Raw genomic sequence first — 25640 nt, 5'->3', positions numbered from 1 at the left:
GCTTAAGAACTTTCCGATCGGAAGGACCTTTGAGGGAGGTATTACGTGGGTCAAAAAACTGGGAATCACAATATTTTTTCTACTTTTTTCCAACATAATAAATTTTTATTTTAATTCAAGTTCTTAAGCAAATAAAAGTACAATAATTTAACTATATTTTTTTTCTTTAATTTTCATTTAAAAATCTTTAAAATTTCAGCCCTTATGATCTGATTTTTGGTTTTTTTTTTTTTGAAAAAAAAACACACTTTTCAATGGACACAATTTCTCAGAGCATATTCATCTAACGTCAAAAAAACTAAATATTTTCTGTTTGTTGGTGAGTTAAACTCGTACTTAAACGTTACATTTTCTTTAAATAAAATATAGGTTTTTGGCTGAATTTTATACAAAATATAGTACAATTTTTGGCGTATTTTACACCACGTTTTGTTTTATAAAATATATTGTGATTAAAAAAGAAGTGACAAAGCGGTTTTAAATTTAAAATTTGTTTACAAATCATCATAAAACCAACTTGAAATTGAAAATTGTTTAACATTTTAATTATAGTTAATTGACAAAGCCTCATTAAAAAAATCAGGCCCATTCACCTTGAATAATTCAAGATGGCGATTTTTCTACTGAATATGTTTTGGAGTACCCCCAAAACATATTCAAAAATGAACGAAATCTCCAGGGCCAATGTTGAGAAAAATAAAGAAGGAATCACACCTAAAAACATGATTTTGGAGGCGTTAGCAGGAGTGGCGGGTAATTTAGTCAAGGTAGTTCGCTAGAGAAAGTTGACTTGTGGGGGGTCACCGAAAACCGGAAGTCAATATCTTTCACGGTTTAGCAACCAAGATGGTGAAAAGTTGAAAAAAAATTGGATTGTGAAAACTGGACCTCTCGTAGAGTTCGAGCAGTTAAAATTCGAAATTATAACTCAGAAGGATATCTTTAATTCAAACAATAAAATGTTTAACTTAAATCTTTAGAGACTTAACCTTAAACTAGGATGCATAATGGGCCCAAAAGGAGGCCTGGGTGCAGCGGTTCCGCGAGGAATCGCCCCCACTGTAATCTAATCTAACCTTAAACTAAGTTTCGTTACTCTATATTTCAGTTTAAAGCCTTAGAAACACTTTCAAATTACACTTATCAAAAAGTAAGAATCAAGCTTAAATTTAGGTCGATTTAAAGAACAATTTAATATTTACTTTTAATAAAAAGTACTCAGATTTATATAATATTGAATGCATTTATGGTTAGTAAAATACTCTATTTTGACTAGTATAAATCGTAAAAATAATCAGAATTGCCTTTAAACCGTATCTAAGAATTACAATGCCATATACACTAAAAACGTATTAGGAGAAACTGGGGCACCACCAAACAGTAATTTTTATTTCTAAACTACTTGAACTATCTCGACCATTCCTTCAGTGGACAAGCATCCCTATAGTGCCTATAAATTCCTATCGATGTTATCCTCTGATATCCAATATCCGATTAAAAAATCACAGTGTTTGGTGGTACCCCGTATTTGGTGGTGCCCCAGTTTCCCCTATTCTACTGTGCAATGCACTATTTGAAAGTCGAGAGCTACTGACCATTTTTATCAATGTACTTACTGCCTAATATCTCTCAGTTCTTTACTTTTAAAATTTTATTAAGTAATATAACTTATATAGTACATTTATTGTAAAATTATGTTTGCGTGAGGAAATTAAAATGTTTATCTTTTCTATTTATCTTATAAAACAGTTTTCATGTTTCAAATAAACTTAGATTATAAGTAATCTCAGCTCAAAAAAATGTTATTAGCCTTATTCGCATCACTTGTCATTTTAACCAATTTTCCCAGTTTAGAATATAAAATATTTAAGAAAAACCAGTGTAATAAAATAACAATAAAAGCTTAATTAACCTTTGTTTATCACGATACCTATGAGACATATTATCTTTCAGCCTTTGAATTTGAAGATAATCATTAAACTAAAATAATAGAATTAACATAATCATTCTTAATATTTTTTTAATCATAGTTTCGTTGCACAATTAAGAATGAAAATAATGTTTGGAATGCTATTATTAACATCTCATTGCTGAATAGTGCGTCATCATTTTTTTCACATCTCTACATCTAATGTACTTGTAGGAAGAGGTTTAAAGAACAAATGGAAATTGAGTACAGTGATATTTGAAAATTCAATAAAAATTCCCATTCTGTGTACATTAAAAATAGAAATGAGGCAATGAAAGTTTTGGGATCTAAAAGGTGTCTCTTGGACGGATGAAGTGCCCAGTTAAGCTGTTGATTGTCCAATATTTAAACAATGTGATTGAAAGTATTCTTCACCGTGGAAAGACGTCCCCAAAAGATGATGGATGACATCACTCAACGACCATTCAAACCAGGTAAAATGAATATTGCCACTTTTTTTGCGCCATTCCATTGGACAAAAACAAATTTCGCCGGGTAATTTGCACTGTCTTCTAATGTGGATGGGCATAACTTCTGGCCTAATGTGAACCCGTCTGGAATGACAGATGATGATGATTGGGTTCAAAAATTTTTTTTTCCAGATGGAAAAGAAAGCACTCCCATCACAGGGAAAAAAACTATTACACGTTGAGAGTTTGGTGGAATGTTGTAATTTCTGCGAGACGGTTTCCTTCTCTTCTTTCCTCATCGACAATTTGCATTAATACTGGTGCGCCAAAAGAAATCGAGATGAAAGAATTTTTATTTTACGAAATAAAAGAAAAAAAATACACAGAAATTGAGTGAGAGGCCAAAAAGCAAAGTCCAGCTAATTGCCATTGAACAGAGCAGAATGGATATAGATTTGAAGTGTACGAAATGGTACGAAAACAAAAACCAACTGACGTACAGGTGCGGATTCGAAGGTGAATTTAATAACCAAAATTGAAGAAGTTGTGGGAAATAACAAACATATTTTTATATCGATTCTGTAATGTGTTAATTACAACAAATAAATTTTCTTTTCATGCCATTAGAAACTCAAGTCCAGTTAATTGAATAAAGAAAAGTTTCTGCCAATATAGAGTAACACAATCAGACAGACCACCTTCCAATATTGTGTCTCTATGCATGAAGAACACCGCTGTTTGCACCTTTTACCTGCACTATTGGACGCCTTCGCACGTCTTTCAAACCTCAATCATTTTCCACTAAACCGAACAGTCCATTCAACACTGGCCCATGAATCACTCAACAGACTAATGATCTGAACCCAAACAACATTGTGAATTATGAGTTTCCTGATAATTTTGCAAATTGAGCAAAGTACCATAATATACCGGATTTTCTACCTTTAAAGTATTTATTGAATTTTGGAAAAATGCTTTCAAAAAAAACTATTGACTATTTTGATTAATACACAATTAGTAAATTGTCAAAAGATTTTCAAAAAGACATTAGTCGATCATAAAACAGAATATATTTGAAATTTGAAATACCTTTTAAAAATATTCGGAAACATAAAATGCTTAAACTCATTAAGGATGAAATAAAACCTGTCCAGCCAAATACAAAACAAAATGCTCTTTTTCAAAAATTTACAATGAAAATATAATTAAATTGATTCACAGATATTCTTTTCGAAATTTTCATGCAGTTTTGGTAAATAAAAGAGAGAAGTTTTCATTCTAAATACAGTGGGACCTCGATAGAGTCAATTATGTTATTTCCAGATCTGTTGACTTTTTTGGATTCGTTGGCAATATTGGAATCCGAAAAACATCAATTAAAATGAGAAATTTTGATAGAAAGGGGTATTATTTTATGTTTGTACTAGGTCATTGATAAATCAACACGATATTAGAACATTTTATTTAATTAACCCATAAATCCTTAAAAAAAAAAAAGATTATTGTAAATCTACTTGCGACCGTTTGCTAGTTAAAATATACACTAATTTTTTTGTAAAGCTATAAGTTATTTTGTAGTGACTAAATTTTTTTACTCCTCATTTGTATTTAGGGTAAGTGTGCCAAATTCCGGCCAGTTTGCAATTCCGGCCACCTTTTTTGTTACTTGAATTTCCATGAACTTTTAGATTTTACGTACTCTAGAGATTATACAATGCAAAAGAATAGCAAAAAATGTAGCTTTGACAAACGAAAAGACGTGAAAAAGACATTGGAAGAATTCCCGAAGGGCAAGGAACTATGAGAATGAAGGTGGCCGAAATAGGGCACCAAAGCTTTGTCTACATTTTTATTCATTTTAAAATGTTTTAAGAATGATTTTAGAGTAAATAAAGACGATAAACTGTCTAGAAGGTTCCAAGCAACGCTCCTTAAGAAGAAGGAATAAAAAAATCAATTTGTATTAAAAATATTACATTTCAAACTTGAGACTTTGGAGCTTGCATGCAACTATGCCGAAATTTGGCTCACTTACCCTACCTTTTTAATTCATCAAGTCTGAGGAAAGTTGCGAATATATACTTTTCTAAGGATATCTGTGAACCAGTGAATATAACATTGTCTTTATGACTTTAAGAATCCGGATTCGAGTTTGATCAACTTAAAATTCCTCTAGTAAGATTAAGAAATTGAGTCAAAAAAAGTGTCGATGCAATAAGGGGTTGCATGGGTTTCGAGTAGCAAAAATGTACAATTTCTCTATTTTTTTATAAAATAATAAAAAGAATATTAAATTTTAAGCTAATAAAAATATAAAAATATCATTAAAGGATTTCTTTTTTGAATTTTCCGATAGTCGACACAACTAGTTGTAGATTTATCGAGAATCTAAAAAACAAATCAATTTTAATAGTGAGAATAGTCCGTGCTTATCCAAAAAACCTTTGAAAAAATCTGATTTTGATGTTTTACAAAGATTTCGATAAAAGTACAAAAACCGGTGAGATGGACATTTTGCATTGTTTTAAATAAGTTAGAATGAAGGAAAAAGACCTCCAGTTAATCCCTAGTCAATGCTTTATAGAAGTAATGTACAACATTTAAATGAAATCATTGTATTGATTTTCAAAAAATCGTGACTACCTATTTGAAAAGCAGAATTTTGAGGAAAAAGACAATTAAAATTAATGCTGACCAAGAGGCTGAACCTAGTGACTTCAATTCCCGTAGGTTTTATGTACTTTTTAGACTTTTATTTCGATTGTATTGAACCTTTGGGATCACATACAAAATTTTCGTAAAATTCTTACATGTTGAAATATAAGGAATCGAAATATAAGCTATATAATTGAGAAGTATTTTAATAAAATAAGGTCGAAAATATAAATATTGGACATTTTATAAATAAGAACAAATTATAAATTGTATATGCATAAATATAGTCAAATATTCTTAGGAATTAAGAATGAAAAAACTCTGGACTATCTTGCCATTTTCAATTTAAGAATTTATGATCATATTTTTTGTTTTTTTACTGACCCATGCTTCTGATTTACTGACCTAAAATATTTATCTGACAAAATATATTACGATTTGATTTCTAAGACACACCACGTAGAATATTAGAGGCGGATTTGGCATTTTCATACTTTTAAAATCATACACGTCATACTTATAATACTAGGATAATAAATGGAAAGCGTGTTGATTATTTTCAAATACCTAAGGGAAACTAGCTTGTCTTAATTACCTTGAATAATTGATAAGTGTTTAGTAAATGAATTTAAAAAAAAAAAACTACAACTTACTGAACCTGCCCCCACTTACAAATGTGGAAAATAATTTTCAAATTCAAATATTCAGCTTAAAACTTTTACTCCTAAATGTTATTTCAGTAAATAATGTTTTTTTTATATAAAATTATGAGTATATTGAATTAAAATATTCCCTATAATCGCGGTTTTATTAAAAAAAAAACACATAGTATTATTAAATTATGTACATTTTGTAAATTTATCTTGACTTGTTTATTATAGATAAGTGTTTATTATTATAAACACACATAAACAGAGGATAAGAAGAAAAACACTATTTTTGGAATAAAGAGAGTTAGGATTACTTTGAGCTACGAGGCTACATTAATATACTTTTTCGATATCGAAAAAGTATTTTTCGATAATGAATTTTTGAAATTGATACCGAAATCGGATATCAAGGTAGTAGCCCCACTGTTCAAAATAGCCCCATCTCGCCCTAATACTCCAAATTTAATGAGTTGATCTTTAATATGTTTTTATCGCAACTTTAATTGACTCAAATTAAATTAAATAAGAAAACATTGTAACATCCAATGTTACTTTATTAGTTATAAAGATGACGATAGCCTAATAAACAATTAAATAGAAATACTTTTTTTAAAAATATTATTAAAATAGGAGGTGTTTGTTTATACCATTAGAGTCATACTATAAAACTATTTTTTTTTACAATAAGGAAGATGTCTCAGTGTTTTTTAAAAGATTTACTTTTGTTTTTTTTCACAGACCTTTAAGACCTTTAAGAATGATGTCTTATTGGAATTACTTTTTTATTTAGACCTAAAATTTTAGGGATTACCCTTGTGTCTATCACTTTGAAAAAAGCTGTTTACCATTGCGAGAATTGACGTAGTTTTCGTATGTGTTTCTTTATCGTACGTCCAAGAGCCGGCACATCAAGCACGGTTTAATAGTTTCCGTGTAAACAAAAACGCATGTTTTGAAATCAATTAAAGATTTGAGGTGCAAATTTCTTCAAAGATACCAATAAATCAACGAATTTTGAATAGTTTTTAATGGGATGCACGATGTATTGAATGTATTCTCTCTCATTCTTGCTTTGTAGTGATTGCACGGAATTACGTACAGGCAAACCGGTATACATGTTATGAATGTACACCAAGAATCACAAGAAGTGGTGAAGGAGGTGGCAAAGAAAAGCGTGTAAAAAACGTACCTGATAGAGTCCAGTTCTTAGATTCTTGGCAGAGCATTGACCAATCGAAATGTAATTCATTGTACGAGGCCATGATACTTGGGGAAGAGGAAAGCTACAAAATTTCTTGCTGATATTGATATTCACGCACTCTCGATAAGGCACCAAATCAATGAGTAATTGATAACACCATTGGAGCTCCAATAGGGCACTTGAGAAGTTTATGATAACAAGTTTTCGTGCGAAGTGAACTTAAATATAATTTAATTTTTTTTTTTAAATATTAAATATTTTGGCACATTTATTGAACAATTCACTTTCAAACAACACAATCACACAATTTCTTCACCAGTTTCGTTAACGGTTATGTCATATGGATAAAATTAAATCTCTGTCCAGCGCATTGCAAGTGTTAAAAAAATATATTTGTGCTTGGTCACAATGACACACTAATTCAACACTTTTAGTAAATATCGTCTTGAAGTGTGCTAAAATCCTCACTAAACACTTATGAAGTCATCTCTAGAGATGCTAAAGATCCTCCAGGAGGGAAGATAAACACACTACCTGACCGTTGACCAACAAGTCAGCGCGTCCAAGAAATCCTATTACGATCGTGCGATCAACCCAACGATCGAACGGAAAATGAAAATGAATATGATGCCACCGAGAGCCCCAAGTGGCTGCCGAGTGTGGCTTCAGTGCCGGATAATCTGGTTGTACTTCTTCTGGGTCCGTGTGTGTGTGCGAGTTTTGCGGCGGAGGCATAAAATTGTGTGTGGGACATACTAAACTAAAGTATAATTCCAATGTTGAAAGCAAAATTATGAGTTTTATGCTCTTTTTTTTTATCATCCACCTTCTCCTGGGACTTCATACATACACCTCCCACCACATGCATTCATTATCGGAATCAATTTCAGAGCAATTGTGAGCAATTCTCTTCTGAACACCTCTTCTTTTTATTCTTTCCCCAGCAACTTCCTCAATTTTCCTCACAATTTTTATACTGACTGTTTCGCGCTGGAATGCACATATCTCGAGGCGGATACTTCTAAATGCAAGAGAAATGGGCTAAGAGGATTAGCTATTGAGGCTGGATTTGCTGGACAATAAAATTAGTCTTATATGCAAAAATAGAGAGAGGCTATTACATACAGAAAACCATGTCATTTTTAAGAAAAATATTTCGCGAAACAATAGAAACTAAGAAATGTTTCGTAAAATCCAAAAAATTCAAAGTAAGTTTCATGAAACTCGAAACACTCAAAAAAAAATTGTGGAACTCTAGAAAACCACAAAAAAGGGTAGAAAAGCATCCCAGGCTTTGTAAAGTTCTCGAACTCGTGACTTCAATGCTATACCTCAAAAATACATATCGAATCACACCTATTGACTATCAGAATGCAATGGAAAAATGGTTTCCGAAGTATCACAAAAACATGTGTTAGAAAAATAACATAAAAATGATTTTAAAACGCATTGTACCTCCTACAAACGGTTAAAGCAAGTAGATGAAAGTTTCATCTAAACACTGATGTGTAAATTTTTATGTCTGGTGTAGTGTTAATGGTGAAAATGAGGAGTATATAGGTGGCCAAATTTTGTACGTAGCTGAGCAAACCAGAGCAGTTTCGTTAAAATCGGCACAATAAATTTTAATTTTCTTCTTGAGGAAAATCCAAGGTTTTCCAGGGATTTTGTGAGGTGGAATTTTGAACCTTATAAGAGATTTTTTTTAACATAATGGTATATGTAATTGATTCGGTTTGTGTAGCATTTAGTAAAAAAAAATCTTGAAACTTGGTCATCATTTTCTATACGAAGATGCACTGAGAAAAAAAACGGGGGTGCGATTAACTTTTTTCCTGATAACTTTAACACTTTTTAGGTGTAAAAATATATCAACATTTGTTCATGTTCATTTTACACCTTTTTAAGGGTAAAATTAACATGAAAGAGGGTAACTTTAACTCCTAATACACATAAAGAGCATAATATTTACACCGATTTCGGATCAATACTGCAAAGTAAAATAAACATTTCCGGAAAATTATTTTAACTTTTTCGGATTTCTTTCAGTGTGGACAAGTTTCCCCTACATTTTTTTAGGAAAATAAATAATTATCTACACTGAGAGAAATCAGAAAAAGTTAAGATAACATTCCGGAAATGTTAATTTTACACTGCGGTATTGATCCAAAATCGGTATAAATATTACCCTTTTTATGTGTATTAGGGGTTAAAGTTACCCTTTTCATGTTAAATTTACCTTTAAAAAGGTGTAAAATTAACACTAAAAAATGTTGATATATTTTTCCACCTAAAAAGCGTTAAAGTTCTGAGGAAAAAATGTTAATCGTACCCTCTTTTTTCTCAGTGCAGAAATCACGCTGTATTATTTTCGAATAGTCTTGCATACTAACTGAAGAAAAAGAACATTTTAGGAAAGTAAACGAAATAAGTTTGAATACAGTCCATATTTATTAGGAAATGATTCTTAAATGAAAGTGTAACTAAGTGAAACTGTCCCACTCTCCTCTATTTATATTTCAGATTCAAGATTTTTTGTATTTCCAAAAATTTATTTCCACACTAATTTATATGAAGGTAAGATCAACTTTTAAATTAACCCTCTAACGGGTAAGACTGCCTCCAGGCGGTCTTCACAAAAATCACATTTACAGCGACAATTAAGGTTTTATTTATTTAAAAGTGCTATAGTGTCCTCAGTAATAGTCTTATAAACATCTCTTGAAAGTTTGAACTCATTTTGACTCTTCGTTTTGTTGCTATTCTCAGTTTTGTGTGACAGGTCAGAGAAAAAGCAACAAAAAATATTTGTGCAAAAAAACTCATTTCCAATTTCCATAAAAATACCGATTTAAAGTTATCTGACTAAAATAAATTTATTTTTTTACTAAAAGATATGTCATTCTACTTTGTATTTTATTTAAAAAATTTGAAAGAACTAAAAATGTGAATTTTAGAAGCAAAAAGAGTTTCAAAAAACTTTTATATTTTCTCACCTAGCGCCTAAACTAAAAGAGATAACGAAGAATGGATGGTTTTTTTGACTTTATTGGATCATAATTATCCCAGAAAACATTGTTTTAGAACTTTAAAGAAAACACCGTTAGAGGGTTAAAATACGCCGTTGATAAATCTTTGAGCGATATTAGTTTAAATAACTAATAATTTTTTTATTCGGGTTTAATACTTCTGACGAGATTATTATTATTATTAAGTTCTCGTATCATGATGATATAAGCATCATCCTCAGAGTTGTAAATATTTGTAATATCAAAAATCATTCAAAATCTACTATGGTCAGTTTGCTTTTATAACTTTGCTTCGCCTTCCTGTTGATAAAATTTCCCTGAACTAACATAATATTTTTCTGTTTACGGAAACTCGCAAGATGTATTGCCTTCACTCAAAAATTCATCTCAATCTTCGATGCTCAGCAAAATGTTTTATTTAAATTTTATTTCACGCGCAATTGAGCAATCTGAAAATTAAAATTCTTGTAGCATTTGAATTTTCACCTCATTGCACTGAGAAACATTGGTATTTTGCTGAGAAATTGCCAGAAGAAGCTTTCTGTTTGTCTTCTCACAGAAGGAGTTCAAATTGTGAAAAAAAAAGCAAATACCTTCTTGTCGATTCCTCATTAGTCTGTTAAATGATGATGAAGAGACACATTCAGATGGTTTTCAAAGTGATCACAGGAAATGATAAATTGCCCTAAATGTTTTTTTCCCATATTCCAAAAATTTCTTTATTGACCATTAAGGAAGATTTGTTTTTTGAGAAAAACTACTTTGTAAAATTTGAATATTTTATTGATTTTCAAAATTTGGTTTATCTCTTTTTCAGGAATTTTTGTACAAAAACTCATTATAAACTAATTAGTGAGATTTTCTTTGATGTTCTCAAAACCCTATTGAAGTGAATTTCTCATTAAGTATTCGCCCGAAAACCTTCACTTTCAAATTAAACTAATTTAAATATTGCAAAAAGTGAAACAATTCTTGGGAATTTGCAAGGTATTGTTGACATTATATTAGTTAGAGACAATAGAGACTGTATTTTCATATAGGGAGAAAATTTTAATCTTTATTGCTCTCTTATACTGTTACTTATTACCTTTTTATAGTCTCAGTAATATAAATAAATAAAACTGAAAATTTATTTTCTTTATCGTATATCTTTATGTTGACAAGGGTAATAACTGCAATGTATATTATTTAGAAAAGTCTAACGTTGACTTTAAATCTCTGAAGCCATTAAAAAGCTCACATGAGCTTATAAAACTGACATTGTTTTTCAAAAAAATTCGTATATATTTCTTGCAAATTGGAATACTGTCTAATTTTCGTTTTCAAGGGAAACATTTCAGATCAGGAAATTTGCTAATTTATCAAATATAAATTTCAAATTGGTCATTCACTGGTAAAAATAAAAGGGTCAAATTGACCCTTTCAACAAAAATGGATCATATTTGATCCTTTCGAAAGGTTCACTTGAATCTTTTGAAATTTTGTATGCACATTTATCACGATAGATTAGCTACGTTTAATCGTAATTTTATTACTTCCATCATATTTCTCTCACCTGAGTGAACTCCAAAGATGACTTTTTCAGTGTTTTTGTTCGTTCATTCTGGAGTTAAATAGGTATCGAAACAGTGACCCTTTCAAAGGGTCATCGGTGACTCTTTTATTTTTACCAGTCAGCGTTAAAAAAAATTGATCAGTTTTGGTGAGCAAATAATTAAAATAATTCAGAACTTCCAAAAATTTTCTTTGTCAATAATATTCATTACTTGTACTAGTTTTCATTTTCCTGACATTTTTTACTAAAATACTATCCCTTATGCAGCTCATTTTTAATTTATTAGAGAAATATGGAAATTTCCGAATTTATTGGCACGTACATCTGGCCATTTATTGACATTTGCATCCCCCAACCGAAGCGTCCAAAGAATCAGGTTTATGGAATACTCAAACTAAAGAACTCTTCGTGAATTACTTTTTCGTATTTTCCTAATACTCACCTTGAAGTAATCTCAATTCATCTTTTAGTTAAGAAATTTAACATTTCATATTGAAAAAAATGGGAAAAGAAATTATTTGAGATCATTGGAATAATCATTACCATTACGGATTGAAACTGACACAGTTGGACTACTACAACAACAACAACAACTTATTTGAAAAAAAAATCAAATTTGACTTAATCAGTTGAGACACAAAAGCCCTACCAATGATATTTTAGAATTTGAAAAAAAGGTTTAAATTGAAGAAAATTGTTAAAATTGTTGAAATTGTGAAAAAAACAAAAATAACATGAATATATGAAGAAATAAAAAACCTCTAGATCTAGAGATAATATCATCTTATAGGAATCATTTAACCCTTTAAGGACGAGACGGTCAAAAATTGGTGTTCGGGGTCAGAAAAATAACTTTTCCTGACTTTTTATAGTAAAACATAACTTTAGAAAGCCGTAGAAAAAAAATTTGGAACACCGACCGGTCCCTATATCGTCCCTGAATGGTTCCTGAAGGCAATATCTCTCACCGTTTGGCTTCTATTCGCGAGAGTAATAGACATTCTAACAAATAAAAGGCAATATTCGATAAATATGAGTTTACGGCTACTTTACCCATTCATTACTAATTAACTTTATTAACACCGATACAGAAAGATTCGGAACCTGAAAAAAAAAACTTTGAAAAGCAATAGGTGTGATTATAATCTCTCGATTTTGTCACCCTCTCTAAACTTCCACCTTCCACCTCCCAGAGACCATACTTTTCTCAACAAATCTTCACATTTCAGACGATTTCTGAGAGAAATCGTCCCTCATTAACATGCCTCTCATTTTCTCCCCAGCACCGGTCCCCTGCTCTACCAAAACCATTTTTTTTAATAGCTAGAGAACGCATCGTGCGATTTTTTTTGATTTTTGGATGTTTTAGATAGTACCCAGGCGGATATTTGACTATGTGCGAAAATACAGTTGAATCATTCCTTATAACGGTTTTTCAAGGTCAAATGTTAAAAAGGCACTAGATATCGCATTTATCAAGTGAATGGGGTCATGTTTGGGGTCGTTGGAAAGGTCTTGGAATTTCCGATAAAACTGAACCGGTTCCAATCGGTTTTGAACCGGTATTGGAGCGATTCAAAACCGATAACTAATTTTTATGCGAAAATTAATTCTAATACTTTTAAAACTGTTTTCAGGGATCTTTTGAGTGATTTATGGATCAGTTCAAATCGGTTGAGAACCGGTAAACGGTAAATTATATGTAGCATCTAAGTCAAGAGTTCGAGCATTTCGCAAACTTTGCCACCCTTTTGAATATGTTTGAATATGAATATGTTTGAATATGCCACCCCTTTTTTCGAAAACGTCAAAGAGAACTTTGCGGAAACTTAAAACTTCTGTTTACACTGAGTCCCGGCATTAAGTCCTTCGGGGCAGATTATGCACCTGACGGAATTATGCACATAAAATTATGCAAGTTTGCCTACTTTTGGGAGTCAATTTATGCAATAATTTTTTAAATACGCCTGAATGTATACTATGTTGCGTAGCGGGAAATTTGAAAACATTTTCCTACTTTTTCAGAATAAAAAATAATTTCTTTTATTAAGGTAAATTTTTTAAATATTCTAACCATTTATTGAAGAACTCTGGCCAAAAAGTACTGTTTGTTGATGCTTTTCTATTAAACAGTTGAATCTTTTTGTTTGAACTAATTTTACTCCGCGCGAAATTCGTTCTACGGCCGATTTATTCAAAAGAAAGCCCCTGCGGGTATGCAAGTTTTCTCGCTGCATAACCCTTTAACGACGAGACACTTTTTACGGGCTGAAAATCAACAATAAAAATTAAACTGAGAAACATAATCAATGATAAGTCTTACATCTAACCTTCGAAAGTCCAACAGAATCTGATTCGACGTATTTTGTGCTTTTATGAACGATAGGGACAAAAATAGCCCAAAACTTTAAATAATTTTTCTGACAATACCAATGAATAATAGTTTTCGCTTTAATGAAAAATATTACGTATGAGTATTGTAGTTTTTATTGCCAAAAGGGTTTTGCTTAAAAAAAATTAGATGTATAAAAAATAAATAAAATCAATTATAAATTTGAGAATTTTAAAATTCGCCAGTTTTTACCTTAAATATTTACTACAGAGCAAATAGCTATAGACTTGCAAAAAATATTCTAGATTGCTTCAACCTTCTACTTTACAAATATGTACAGACATAAGAAAAAATAACTTTAGGTAGTCAGGAAAAATTATTTTCTTTATGGGACACCGGTGTTCCAATCGTCCTTAAAGGAATAATGCCATTTCGTGCGTTTTTTCGGTCCCGAAAATGTGCATAATCCCGGGATTGAGTGCATTGTTCTTTCTTTTTCTCTTATCATAATGTTAATCTATTTTTGCATCGAAATAATAAATACGCAAGCCTTTTGAAGGTATAGCAACAAAGAAATACAAAAAATTACGCGAACTTTTAGTCAGAAGTGTCACAAGGGGCGTGGCCTATTTTGCAAAATAAGAGATCTTCGAATTTCGTTTCAATTGCAATCACGGGAATAATTTGCTTAGGAGTATACTCCATCAATGTCAGGAAAAGTTCAGAAAAGCTGAAATAAATCCAAAAGCTTAGGCTAGGCCATTCAATATGAAGAGATACAGGATTTTTTTGATTTTTTTTTTTAACGAAAAGACTTAAAGGTTTAGGAAAAGTGTTCTATATTTTTTTTAGTGACATATAAAAAGTTTTAAAAAAAATTCCTAATATCATTTTCTTTTGAGATCGAAATTAGAGCCATTTCCTTTCCTAAGTGGTCTTTTCAATTTTCTTCATGATTTTGTCAAGAGCGGCTGATTCGTTACACTTGCCGCACAAAACTCGACCCTTGGACTGGAGGCTGTGGAGTCCCTTGTCATGACAAACAATATGCACAAGCTTGAGATTGTCTGTGGTGAAGAGCTCCAGAAAATACTCAATAATGTCAATATTTGTAGCCTTGGAACAATGCACTTGGCACTTGAGATTAGTTTCTTCCACGAGGAGTTGCACAGTTTCCAGAAGGGACGGAATCACTGTCCTGGATATCTCAATTTGATGATCCAAATTCCAAACTTGGAAAAGAATAAAGTTCTCCCGTGTTGAATAAGGATTTATCGTATGTTCGTTGTATTTGCAGGTGGATTCACTCCAGAGTCCCTGGCAGCGGAAGTCTCCTCGGCTGTTGCAGAGTGAGACACAGAGATCTTTGAAGAATTCATCCTGCTCGAAGAGATCCCGAATTAATCTCATTCGCTTTTTGGGAATCCCACCATCTGTCGTGTCTTCCTCCACAGATTGATGCTTCCTTGGGTACTTCCGATCAAAAAGGCAACTGAAGTGATCACAGCCAATCAGGAAGTACTGGAAGATCCCAAGGATTTCATCCAATTTTAACTTTGCTTCAAGATTTTGTCGATAAATCAGAGATTTCGTTATATCATCCTTTGCCTTGTAGAAGTAACCCCTCACGCGATCCTGGGCACGTCTGGACATGACTTCTTCTTTGCTGGAAAAACGGGAATCTTGTCCGCAAAACCATTCACTGTGCTCTTTTCTCAAACTCAACTCTGTCTTTTTATTTTCTTTCTCCTCCAATGCATTTAGGGTCTGCAAAAAGGTCTCTCTGTTGCTGCTAATGAATTTCCTTACCATCTCTCCAGCTTTCAACAAACTGGAATTCCTGCTTCGAATGGCTTCATAGAGAAGCTCAAAGTCCGTTTGGACAACTTCATCCTCTTCCGCAATAACAAAAAGTGTCTGGGCAGGAAGGCTTCTAAAGTAGCTTTCGTCTTCCACAAGTGTTCCATCCTGAGCCAGATAGCATCTACAGTCTTTAATCTGCAAAGATATTCGCAAAATTTCGTCAAAATTCTTACTAAATTGGAAGGATTTTTTCTGGAAATACCTCAAATTTTGCTGAAGCTTTTTTCTGCAATTCCTTCAGTGAAACTGCCACAATCCCATATTTTCTGCTTCTACTTACATTCGTGATCTTATATCCCTGGCTAGAAGACTTATTGCGTTTGAAAATATTAAACATTTTTCCTTGAAAAACACAGAAGAAAAAAGCTTTGTTCGCATTTTCTTTGTTTACATTTTCTTCTTCTTCTTCTTCTGTTTTATGTAAGGCTGTCGGACTCACTCGGGTCCATATAGCCAGTTTACATTTTCCTTGTTTACATTTCAACTGTCATGGATTTTTCGGGCAATCCCTGTAAATATTTCATCCGTGTTCGAAATTCGAATATAATGGGAACCCAATATTTTTGCGCTTTCTGATATTTCGACGGAGATTCCATGGACAATTCGTACATGAATTTTCCGCCAAATGAAGCTTTTTTTCCTGTTTATTCCTGTTTAAGAATAAATTATATCATTATTTTAGTATTCTTACATTTCTATTTTAATATTTCAAAAAGAGTTGTCTAAATAAAATAATATTGAATTGAAATACTATTTGAAACTATTGAAATACTAAAATATTGAAAAAAGAAAGTAATAAAATCTGCAGAATAATTTTATTGATTAAAAGAAAGAATTGTGAAGGATGTAGTGGGACGAAACTGGACTGGATGTCAAATGGCATATATTTTCTTTATCTTCTTATGGAATTGGGCAGATCATAGGCACTCCAGCAAGAGCTTGTAGAATATTAAGAACAGCTATAGTGGCCATTTCATTTCTTGTATCTATTGTAGCTGATCCCACATGAGGACTAATGACTAAAATTAAAAAAAAAAGTTTTTTGAAAATGTATTACAAAATATTTTAAATGTACTTACAGCAATTAGGAAGATGAAGGAGAGGATGATCAAGTGGCAGTGGTTCTGGTGTCGTTACATCCAAGCCAGCTGCAAATATTTGGCCATTTTTGAGAGCTTCTACAAGAGCTTCTTGGTCCACAATCTCTCCTCTGGCTACATTAATTAGAATGCTTGAATTTTTCATTTTACCCAGACTGTCCCTATTTATTAGATGTTTAGTTTCTGGTGTAAGGGGACAAGAAACAATAACATAATCGCTTTTCTGCAAGAGGTCATCAAGTGTAACAAAAATTGCTCCCAATTTATCAGCTTGTGCTTTAGGATTGTGCCCAGTGTAGAAAAACTTATTCACGTCAAATCCTTGAAGACGGTGCACAATTTTTTGACCAATTGTTCCAAATCCTATTATACCCACATTAGATCCTGCGATATTTGATCCAAGGAGCCACTGGGGTCGTTTCTCCCATTGAAAAGCTTTGATCTTTAAGTAGCCTTCATGCAATCGCCTACCCATTAAGATCATTAGTCCTACAGCAACATCAGCTACAGGATCTTTTGTTGCAATTCCTGTGTATCCCAGAGATATATCTCGCTTCCTAACTTCTTTAACATCAATGTAGTCATATCCTGAGTAGTAAGATGAAATTACTCTTAACTGAGGTCCAGCCTGATCGAGAACTTCTGCATTCAATTTCTCATTGTTTGCCCATATCACTCCATGAACACCTTTGATGAGTTTCAAAATTTCTTCTCTCGTTGGTCGTGGCCACCCCGTGACATATATCACATCACATCTGATTGAATAATATTAATTATTTGTTTTGCTCTAAATAAAGGGACATAATCTTAAATCTTACCTTTTCTCCAGTATCTCTAAACCAACTCTTGGAATATCACTATTGGTCACCAAGACCCTCGGTTTCCAGTTGTTGGCAAAATTGGGAATATTATTTAGCGCTTCAGACAACATTTTTGTTCAGTATCTCAATCAATACTGATTGAGTGGCTTTTTTAGAGATATAAACAACCTTGGTAGCTGTTTCATCTCCGTTTAGCAAAAATTTAGTGATAAGCTGAATCATCCTTGCCACTTCTTTGCTCAACTTCCAAGAGATAGTAATAGAAAAACTGCTCTATTTTTATGTGATTTCATGTCAATCTCATGTTTTTTCATATTAATTTAGACTATTTATATGTAAAATTTTGCAATATGAGTTTTCAAAAAAAATATTTTCTTTTTGTCTATCCGGTTGTTGATAAAAAAAAAACTTTGGAACATGTCATCTTTCCAAATTTCCAATGAATCGACAATTTTACAAAATCAAGCATTCTGTGAAGGCTTGTCGATTTGGTTTTTTTTCATACGAGAAGAATTGTCGTTCTAAATATTACTTTTCCCATGCTTTTGCGTTTAAAATAAACTTGATATGCAAATTAGGATTCTATTGGTGTGGTGTGACTATGCAAAAATTGGCCCTATCATCCAATAAATAATGTTATTGACTATAAATATTAGATGAGATCCTTATAATGATCTCACCAATATTATGTTTGAACTTGTATTTAAAAGATCTTTTGTTGAACTTCAGATTTGAAAAATATATATTTTATTGCAAAATAAGCTAAATGCTAAAAGTAAGAAATTTTTTTTAATCTTTATTAAAAGTTTTTTTTTAATTTTAAGATGTTTGAGGACGTGATATTTAATATTACCGAATAATACTAAAGCAATAAAACACTTAATTTTTCTTCCTGGAGCAGAATAGAACAATATAACGTCCTAGGACAAACCTCGGACAATCCTTCTGAATTCGAATATCCTTCCCATCCTTTCCAAAAAAGGTATGTAAGTAGAAACATTATTTGTTGGGCAATTTTAACTGGGGAGAGTTTTTTGGCGCAATTTTGCGTTTTTTTTTAGGTGAAAGTGTGAAAAAGGTGTGGTGATTTGGAGCATTTTGGATTGGAATTTAAGGCACTGGAGAGAACATGGGTTCGCCGGCTAATCCCTGTAGTACATTCAAAGCAGCCACTGTGGCCATATCACTTCGAGTCCGGACGGTTGCTGAACCCAAATGAGGAATGATAACTGAAAAAGTGAGGTTAATTAGAGAATTTTTAAATAAATCTAAGAAATAAGGCTAAGAGCATCATTCTTACAGCAATTTGGAAGTCCTAATAGTGGATGATCAGCAGGCAGTGGTTCCGGTGTCATGACATCAAGTCCTGCTGCGAAAATTTTGTTATTTTTAAGGGCTTCCAAAAGTGCCTCTTGATCGACGATTTCTCCTCTGGCTACGTTAATGAGCACGGCAGTGGGCTTCATTTTAGCTAAGGCATCTCTGTTGATTAGGTACTTGGTTTCCGGGGTAAGAGGGCAGGCTATGAAAACATAATCGCTCCTCTGGAGAAGTTCATCGAAAGATACGTAAGTTGCTTTGAGTTTCTCTGCAACTTCTGGTTTGGGATTGCGGCATGTGTAGATATATTCCCCGACATTGAATCCTCGTAGACGTTCTATTATTGCCTGACCAATTCCTCCGAGCCCGATTAGTCCCACAGTGGAGTCCCTGATGTCCAATCCGAGAAGCCATTGAGGCCTCCTTTCCCATTCCGAGGAGGCAATCTTCAGTTGTCCCTCATGAAATCGACGTCCGGCAGCAACAGCCAGTCCCACTGCAATGTCCGCGACAGCGTCATTGAGGACTGTGGGCGTGTATCCGAGAGGAATATTCCTCCTCTTAACTTCCGGGATGTCCACGTAATCAATCCCTGCTGACATTGTCGAGATAGCCTTCAACTGGGGTCCAGCTGCATCCAGAGCTTCCGCATTGAGCTTTTCATGGTTAGCCCAGAGAATCCCATCAACTCCCTTTGAGAGCCTTAGGACTTCTTCTCGGGTTGGCTGAGGCAGTCCCTTGGTGAGGATCACATCACACCTGAAAAATCAATTACTATTAATTCCCGGTGATCTCATCAAATATTTTGATCTCACTTCTTTCTCAGAATATCCAATCCTGCTTGGGGAATCTCACAGTGAGTCACTAGGACTTTGGGTCTCCAATCTGACGATAACTTGGGAATATCTTTCATCGCTCTGGCCAACATCTTGACTGCACAACTGACAACTGAAGTCTCCAGCAGGTTAGTAAAAAGAAAAATTGTTTGAGCCAGGCGGTTTATTTAATTAAAGATTGACACTCGAAAGATAACGCTATGCTTCCTATCGCAAATTTCTACGTCTACTTCATTATCGCTAGACTTAAGAGCTGTAGCAAGAGAGAGAGTCACTCTCCGGACAATCAACTTAATGCTCCTCCAAATCTGCTATTTGCAGAAGTAGGAGGGGAACTTGATTCACTGGAAATGCGGGCGCAGTTTTAGCGAATTCATAATTTTTTTTTTTTATTGAAGAATATTTCACTTAAATGAAATTGCAAGGGCTATTGTCGTATTTTTTTTGTAACTGTTTTAATTAATGAAATTTTCGAATTCAAAAGATTTTTTTTTTATTAAAAAAAGGATCTGAGGATCAAAATGCATTCCGGAACTCTAACACTACAGCTTAAAATCCTTCTCAAATATTGATGCTTTGCTTATGTTTTTGGTAGGATAGTAAAGTAATCGTAACAATAAAATAAAATATAAGGAACATTTTAAATAAGCTTAAAATAGGAAATAATTAAAATTAATTGAATTTTCATGTTTCACAAGTGTTTCATATATATTTAAGTTGCGTGAAACATGAAACTCAGAGTTAAAGCTGGCTATAAATTAGACATAATTTATTGAAATATTTCTTTTCAATATCAAATATTGACAAGGATTGCCTCCACATTGCAAAGATTTATTGACATAAATGTTTCAATATTGAAGAAAATTGTCCAGTGTGTAGGCAAATATTGAAATATTTTTTTCAATATGGAACATTTTATTCAATATTTTATTTCATTATTTTAAATGGCTACAAACTAGGCCAAATTATGTCAATAAAAAATTTCAAAGTCGCATTGAAATAAAATTTCAAAGAAATACTAAATATCAAATTGATTTGATATTTCCTTCAATATTTTTTAATGGTCGGGAATCTTTTTCCTTCAGAACATCACAAAACTGCCGGATTTTCCTTGTTCATGAATGAAAACACATCCAAGATCAAAATCCAAGTCAAGACACATCTCTCCTGCTTCCTCCAGAAAATCCCAGATTCTTGGAATTTGGTTATACATTTTGTTCAATCTCCTCAAGACCCCAACTTGGTCAGCACTAATCACCTGCTTCCTCCAGAAAATCTCAGAACTTCTGGGATTTTCTTGAATATTATGCCCAAAACACTTCAGATACATCCTGTGGTCAGAGGATTCCTAGAGCTTCCTCCAGGAAATCCCAGATCTTCTGGGATTTTCTTGTATATTATGTCAAAAACACTTCAGATACTTTCTGTGGTCAGAGGATTCCTGGAGCTTCCTCCAGAAGATCTGGAATTTGCTGGAGGAAGCTCCAGGAATCCTCTGACCATAGAAAGTATCTGAAGTGCTTTGGGCATAATGAACAAGAAAATCTCAGAAGATCTGGGATTTTCTGGAGGAAGCTCCAGGAATCCTTTGACCATAGAAAGTATCTGAAGTGCTTTGGGCATAATGAACCAAAAAATCCCAGAAGATCTGGGATTTCTGGAGGAAGCTGGAGAAATCTTCCTTGCTTCTGACCAACTTGGGTATTTTTGGGTGTTCTTGACAAAATACGGAAGAAAATCCCAGAAGATCTGTGAATCCCTGACTAGACTGGTGTTTTTAATATTGAAGTCAATGTTTAGGCAATTATTGAAATATTGGTTTCTATATTCGCTTCAATAATTAATTAATAATTAATTCAATATTATTTCAATAATTTGTCTAATGTGTAGACAGCTTAAAAGATTCCAGAAACTTATTAAACTTTTTATTCGAATAATATTTTAACAGTTTTTTTTTACTTAGTAAATAATTGTATTTACAAAGTCATGAGTAATAAGTAGTGAGATATTTATATAAATCAAACAAAATTATCAAGAAACAGAATTCTGCTTAATCAGCAGCACTAACCTTGATCGATTTTCTTGAGATTTCTTATTTATAATTTCTTAATTTAAAAAAATTTACTGTCTGATAAGAATTTTTTCAAATTTATAGTTAATTACAAACAATTGCTATCAAAACATCGCAATTCTAATTGAATAACTCTAAAGAGATGCTGTAATTGTCAGAGACTATTTTTTTTAACTTAATTGATGCAGTGTATGTTTAATATCCGATACATTCTTTTAATGTTTTTTTTTTATTGTTCTTACTCTACTGAGAGAGCAATTTATATTCTTAAGCATGACCAAATTTCTGAGAAGAGAAATAATGTCACGCTATTTGTGCTTGTCTCTGTGTTACTGGAGCTACTCATCAAACGACTAGGGATAGCTACTTGGGGTATTCGGGAGACTGCCCATCAATAAATCGACTTCATTATTCTCAATGTTCTTATAGTGAGTTCCCAAGGTCTTAGGTAACAGACTCTAGACTCTAGAGAGTTAATTTCTCAGCTGATTTAAGCAAATTTAGGGTTGTTGGGAAGGTCTTGAAATGCCGAAGAATTTCGAAGTTAAAAGTCTTTGATTTTATGGAAATTTGGAAAAAAATTAGATCAAGCCCGAGCCCAGTTGCCTGACTGTTGATGCCATTTTCTCATAATGTGAGCTTCTTAATAATCTAACCGATTGTTAATCCTAGCAAAATTTCATGCCCTCCGATCGGGCTCAAACTTTGCCAAAATGTGTTTCGCCACTTCCTGATCACGAGGATGGCTAAAAACCGTTCCCATCCGTCCGTCCGTCCGGTCTTTGGAGCTTAATTGCTCTCGAACTAAGGAATATATCGACTTGTGGTTTTCGGATAAGGTTATATATCGGGTGAAAATTGCAACTTGGTGCATTGACCCCCCACCCCCCACCCCTCCTTCCGCCATTTTGAAGACCCCCCTTTTTTTGTTTTCTCAATAGCTCAGCCCCTATGGCATCGATCGGGCTCAAATTTTAGTATGTTATAGCTGGGTCTCAGGGCTTTCCATGGAATATCAAACTTAAGGTCCCCCGACCCCCCAGACCCAAGCTATAAGGGTCCAAAAAAAATTTCTTAAAATGGCCATAACTCCGGTTCTGATTGTCCGAATTTAAAAAGTGAGGGTATTTTGGAAAGCTCTCATGAAATGCCACTTCCCCTTCTAACATCGCAAGTTCATAAAACCACCGCTTGGAGCGCCATTATTAAAAAGAAAAATTTTCAATTTTCTAAGTTAAATAACTCAAAAATTCCTTTGTGCATCGGGCTGAAATTTTAGTATATTGTAGCCGCAGATTATACCTATCAAACAAAAAAATACCTAAGTTGATCGATAACCCCTGACCCGAGCTATAAGGGGTCAAAGTTCGAAAATAGACCGGCTTCTATCTCTGGTTGTAATTAACATTTTGAGCTAAATTTTGGATTTTTTGTTTCGTCTCAATTTCAGATGAAAGTTCAAATTTGCATTGAAAGTTAAATTTGGAAAAAGTGTTTAATTCAAAGTTGTTGAATTTAAAGTTGTTTAATTTAGAATTGTTGAATTAAAAAATTGTTGAATTTTTGTGTGTTGTACACTAAAAAATTATTGAATTCTGTATATGTTGAATTTTCATTTTATTTCGAAGATTTTGATTTTTTTGCCTTTTTAGATGCGAGATGATTACATCTGATGCACGGCTCTGCACGATATACTTATTATGGATATAAATATTTGATATTCTATATGACTTTTGTCCAAAGAATAGCGTCTCGACTGAAGTATAAGTCGTAAATGCAAATTCAACAATTTTTACACAACTTTTGTTTAAAAAATCAACAACTTTTGTCTCAAAATTCAACAACTTTTATTTAAAAATTCAACAACTTTGGTTGAGATGCACAAGGCTTCATACTATAATAGTGAAAAAAAAACTATGATCAAACTATAATATTGTTAATTTTTGATTATATGTGGCAAAAAATACCATAAAGTTGTGTATTTTTTCACACTATAATCATGGGAAAAACTATAATCATACTATAATAGCGGTAATTTTTAGAATTTTTCAACAGTTTTAAATCACAAAACTTTGTTGAAAAATTTTTATGACTGTACAGTCAAGTGTGCTAATCCGGGCGCTACGCTATCTAGATCGTTTATGACTAATCCACTTAAAATAATATTTTTATTTGTATTTCCATAATATAGTCACTACAGTAACATAATATAACTATTCAAGTTTGAGAAAAAGCAAAAATAATATTTTTATCCATTAAATAAGTGAGCGTAATCGACTCCCCTATAAAAAAATCCGCGCCATTCCATAGGAAAATCCCCAAGAAGTGTCAACACTCCCTTACGTGGAGAATTTTCCCCTCGATTTCCCTGGGCAATCTTCGAGAATGGTCTGGAAAATTCGAAGACTTTTTCTCGGAAAATTTATAGGAATCTTCTAGGAATGGCCAGGGTATTTTCCCTATCACTAGGAGGAAATTTCCCCTTTAAATCCCCAAGAATGCCGGTAGCAATTTCCCCATAAAATTTCCCCTTGAGTTCATCGGGAATTTACTTGGAACTAGCCAAATTTTCCAAGAGATTTTTAAGGAAAATTTTCCAAGGAAATTTAAAGGGATCTCTTTGGAAAATCTCTACACCTCAGTGGGGTAATTTTTCCTGAGGTTCCACTATATTTCTCGTTGCTGAAATATTGAAACTTCGGTGGAAAATCATAGAGAACGATAATGGAAATTGCACATAGAAACTTCTCTAGGAATTCAATTAAAATTCCCTAAAAAGTTACCATGTTTTCCGAAAGAAGAAAATTCAAATGGAAACCCTTATGCTCTATTTGGGAAATTTCCACTCTTTAGTGGGTAATTTCTCGTGCAATTCCACTCAAAGTCTTATGATGGGTAATCTTGAAGACTTAAGGGGGAAAATTCCTTTGGTACCTAGTGGAATTTCTATAGGGAATCACCTGATGAAATTTTCTTAGGGAGGATTTTTTTATGGAGTCATTTGAAACTTGTGCCAGCTGAGTTAGGTGTGATTCCTTCATAATCACACCTATTTTTCACTAAAAATTTTCTAGCAGTGATATCTTCGTTAATGACAGCTGGTTTATTGAAAACATATATTCAGGGGCATGACATTTCCTATGTTTCCCATATGTTTCTAGCACACCAAAAAAAACTTTTGAGTTTATTAGCTGTTTTCTATCATTGTAGAATGAATTAGCAAAAAATAGAAATACAAAATAAAAGCCAATTCAATAGCGAAGAGGCAACCGAAAACCCCAAATTGCCAACCTACGTAGTTTTGAAGATATCTCGTGAAATGTGTACGAAAACAGGAAAAAATTTACACTAAAACTGGTCGCATTTTTAAAGTATTTTAAATCCAAGAGTTTAATTAAAAGTGAATTAGCGAAAAGGCGACCCAATTAGTGCATGCTGACTTATTTCAGTATTATCATTATTTTATAAATTTTCTTTAATATTTTTGATAATTTGTTTTATATTATGTTTCTGAATGAAACAGTGAATAATTCTATGGATTTAGAAGAAGTAAAAAGAATTTCATCAGTCCAAAAACAAGGTTTAATTAGCACTCTTCGGAAAACGATCCAGTTACCCCACCTTACTATAATAGTGAGGAATTTTACACAGATCGCAATTAAATAATTTATATATCCGATTTCACACTATAATATTGTTAAAATTTTACACATTTTCAAGGTAGTTCAACTATAGTATAGTGGTAATTTTCATTCACATGACCATAAATTACCAAAATGTTGTGTATTTTTTTAAACATTTTCAAATTAAACAAAATGGTCTGTTTTT

General features: G+C 32.8%; 4 protein-coding genes across 4 annotated transcripts in view; all 4 read right to left on the bottom strand.

Annotated features, from left to right (window-relative positions):
• The window catches only part of LOC129805327 (cerebellar degeneration-related protein 2-like), a 70730-nt gene extending 63157 nt beyond the window's left edge, over positions 1–7573 (bottom strand). Inside the window, exon 1 of the mRNA XM_055853169.1 lies at positions 6874–7573. Coding sequence (XP_055709144.1) covers positions 6874–6946 — 73 coding nt within the window. The 5' untranslated portion in view covers positions 6947–7573. The remainder of the gene's footprint in view (positions 1–6873) is intronic.
• Positions 7574–14623: 7050 nt separating this feature from the next.
• Positions 14624–16071, bottom strand: LOC129805326 (DNA fragmentation factor subunit beta). Its single transcript, XM_055853163.1, has 2 exons — positions 15867–16071; positions 14624–15799 (listed from the first exon to the last, which is right to left on the bottom strand). Exons 1-2 carry the CDS (start codon positions 15999–16001, stop codon positions 14729–14731), a joined length of 1206 nt encoding a protein of 401 aa, XP_055709138.1. The 5' UTR covers positions 16002–16071; the 3' UTR covers positions 14624–14728.
• Positions 16072–16460: 389 nt separating this feature from the next.
• On the bottom strand, positions 16461–18225 carry LOC129805315 (glyoxylate reductase/hydroxypyruvate reductase-like). Its single transcript, XM_055853141.1, has 3 exons — positions 17583–18225; positions 16744–17519; positions 16461–16683 (listed from the first exon to the last, which is right to left on the bottom strand). Exons 1-3 carry the CDS (start codon positions 17693–17695, stop codon positions 16565–16567), a joined length of 1008 nt encoding a protein of 335 aa, XP_055709116.1. The 5' UTR covers positions 17696–18225; the 3' UTR covers positions 16461–16564.
• A 73-nt stretch (positions 18226–18298) lies between these two features.
• On the bottom strand, positions 18299–19996 carry LOC129805312 (glyoxylate reductase/hydroxypyruvate reductase-like). The gene is made up of 3 exons (XM_055853137.1): positions 19721–19996; positions 18886–19664; positions 18299–18814 (listed from the first exon to the last, which is right to left on the bottom strand). The coding sequence occupies exons 1-3, from the start codon at positions 19831–19833 to the stop codon at positions 18696–18698; spliced, it is 1011 nt and encodes a 336-aa protein (XP_055709112.1). The 5' UTR covers positions 19834–19996; the 3' UTR covers positions 18299–18695.
• Between the last annotated feature and the right edge of the window lie 5644 nt (positions 19997–25640).

This window comes from Phlebotomus papatasi, chromosome 3 (genome assembly GCF_024763615.1).
Source record: "Phlebotomus papatasi isolate M1 chromosome 3, Ppap_2.1, whole genome shotgun sequence".
NCBI classification, from domain to species: Eukaryota; Metazoa; Arthropoda; class Insecta; order Diptera; family Psychodidae; genus Phlebotomus; species Phlebotomus papatasi.
Note: the sequence above shows the minus strand (reverse complement) of the source record. Positions and strands in the feature narration are given on the sequence as shown.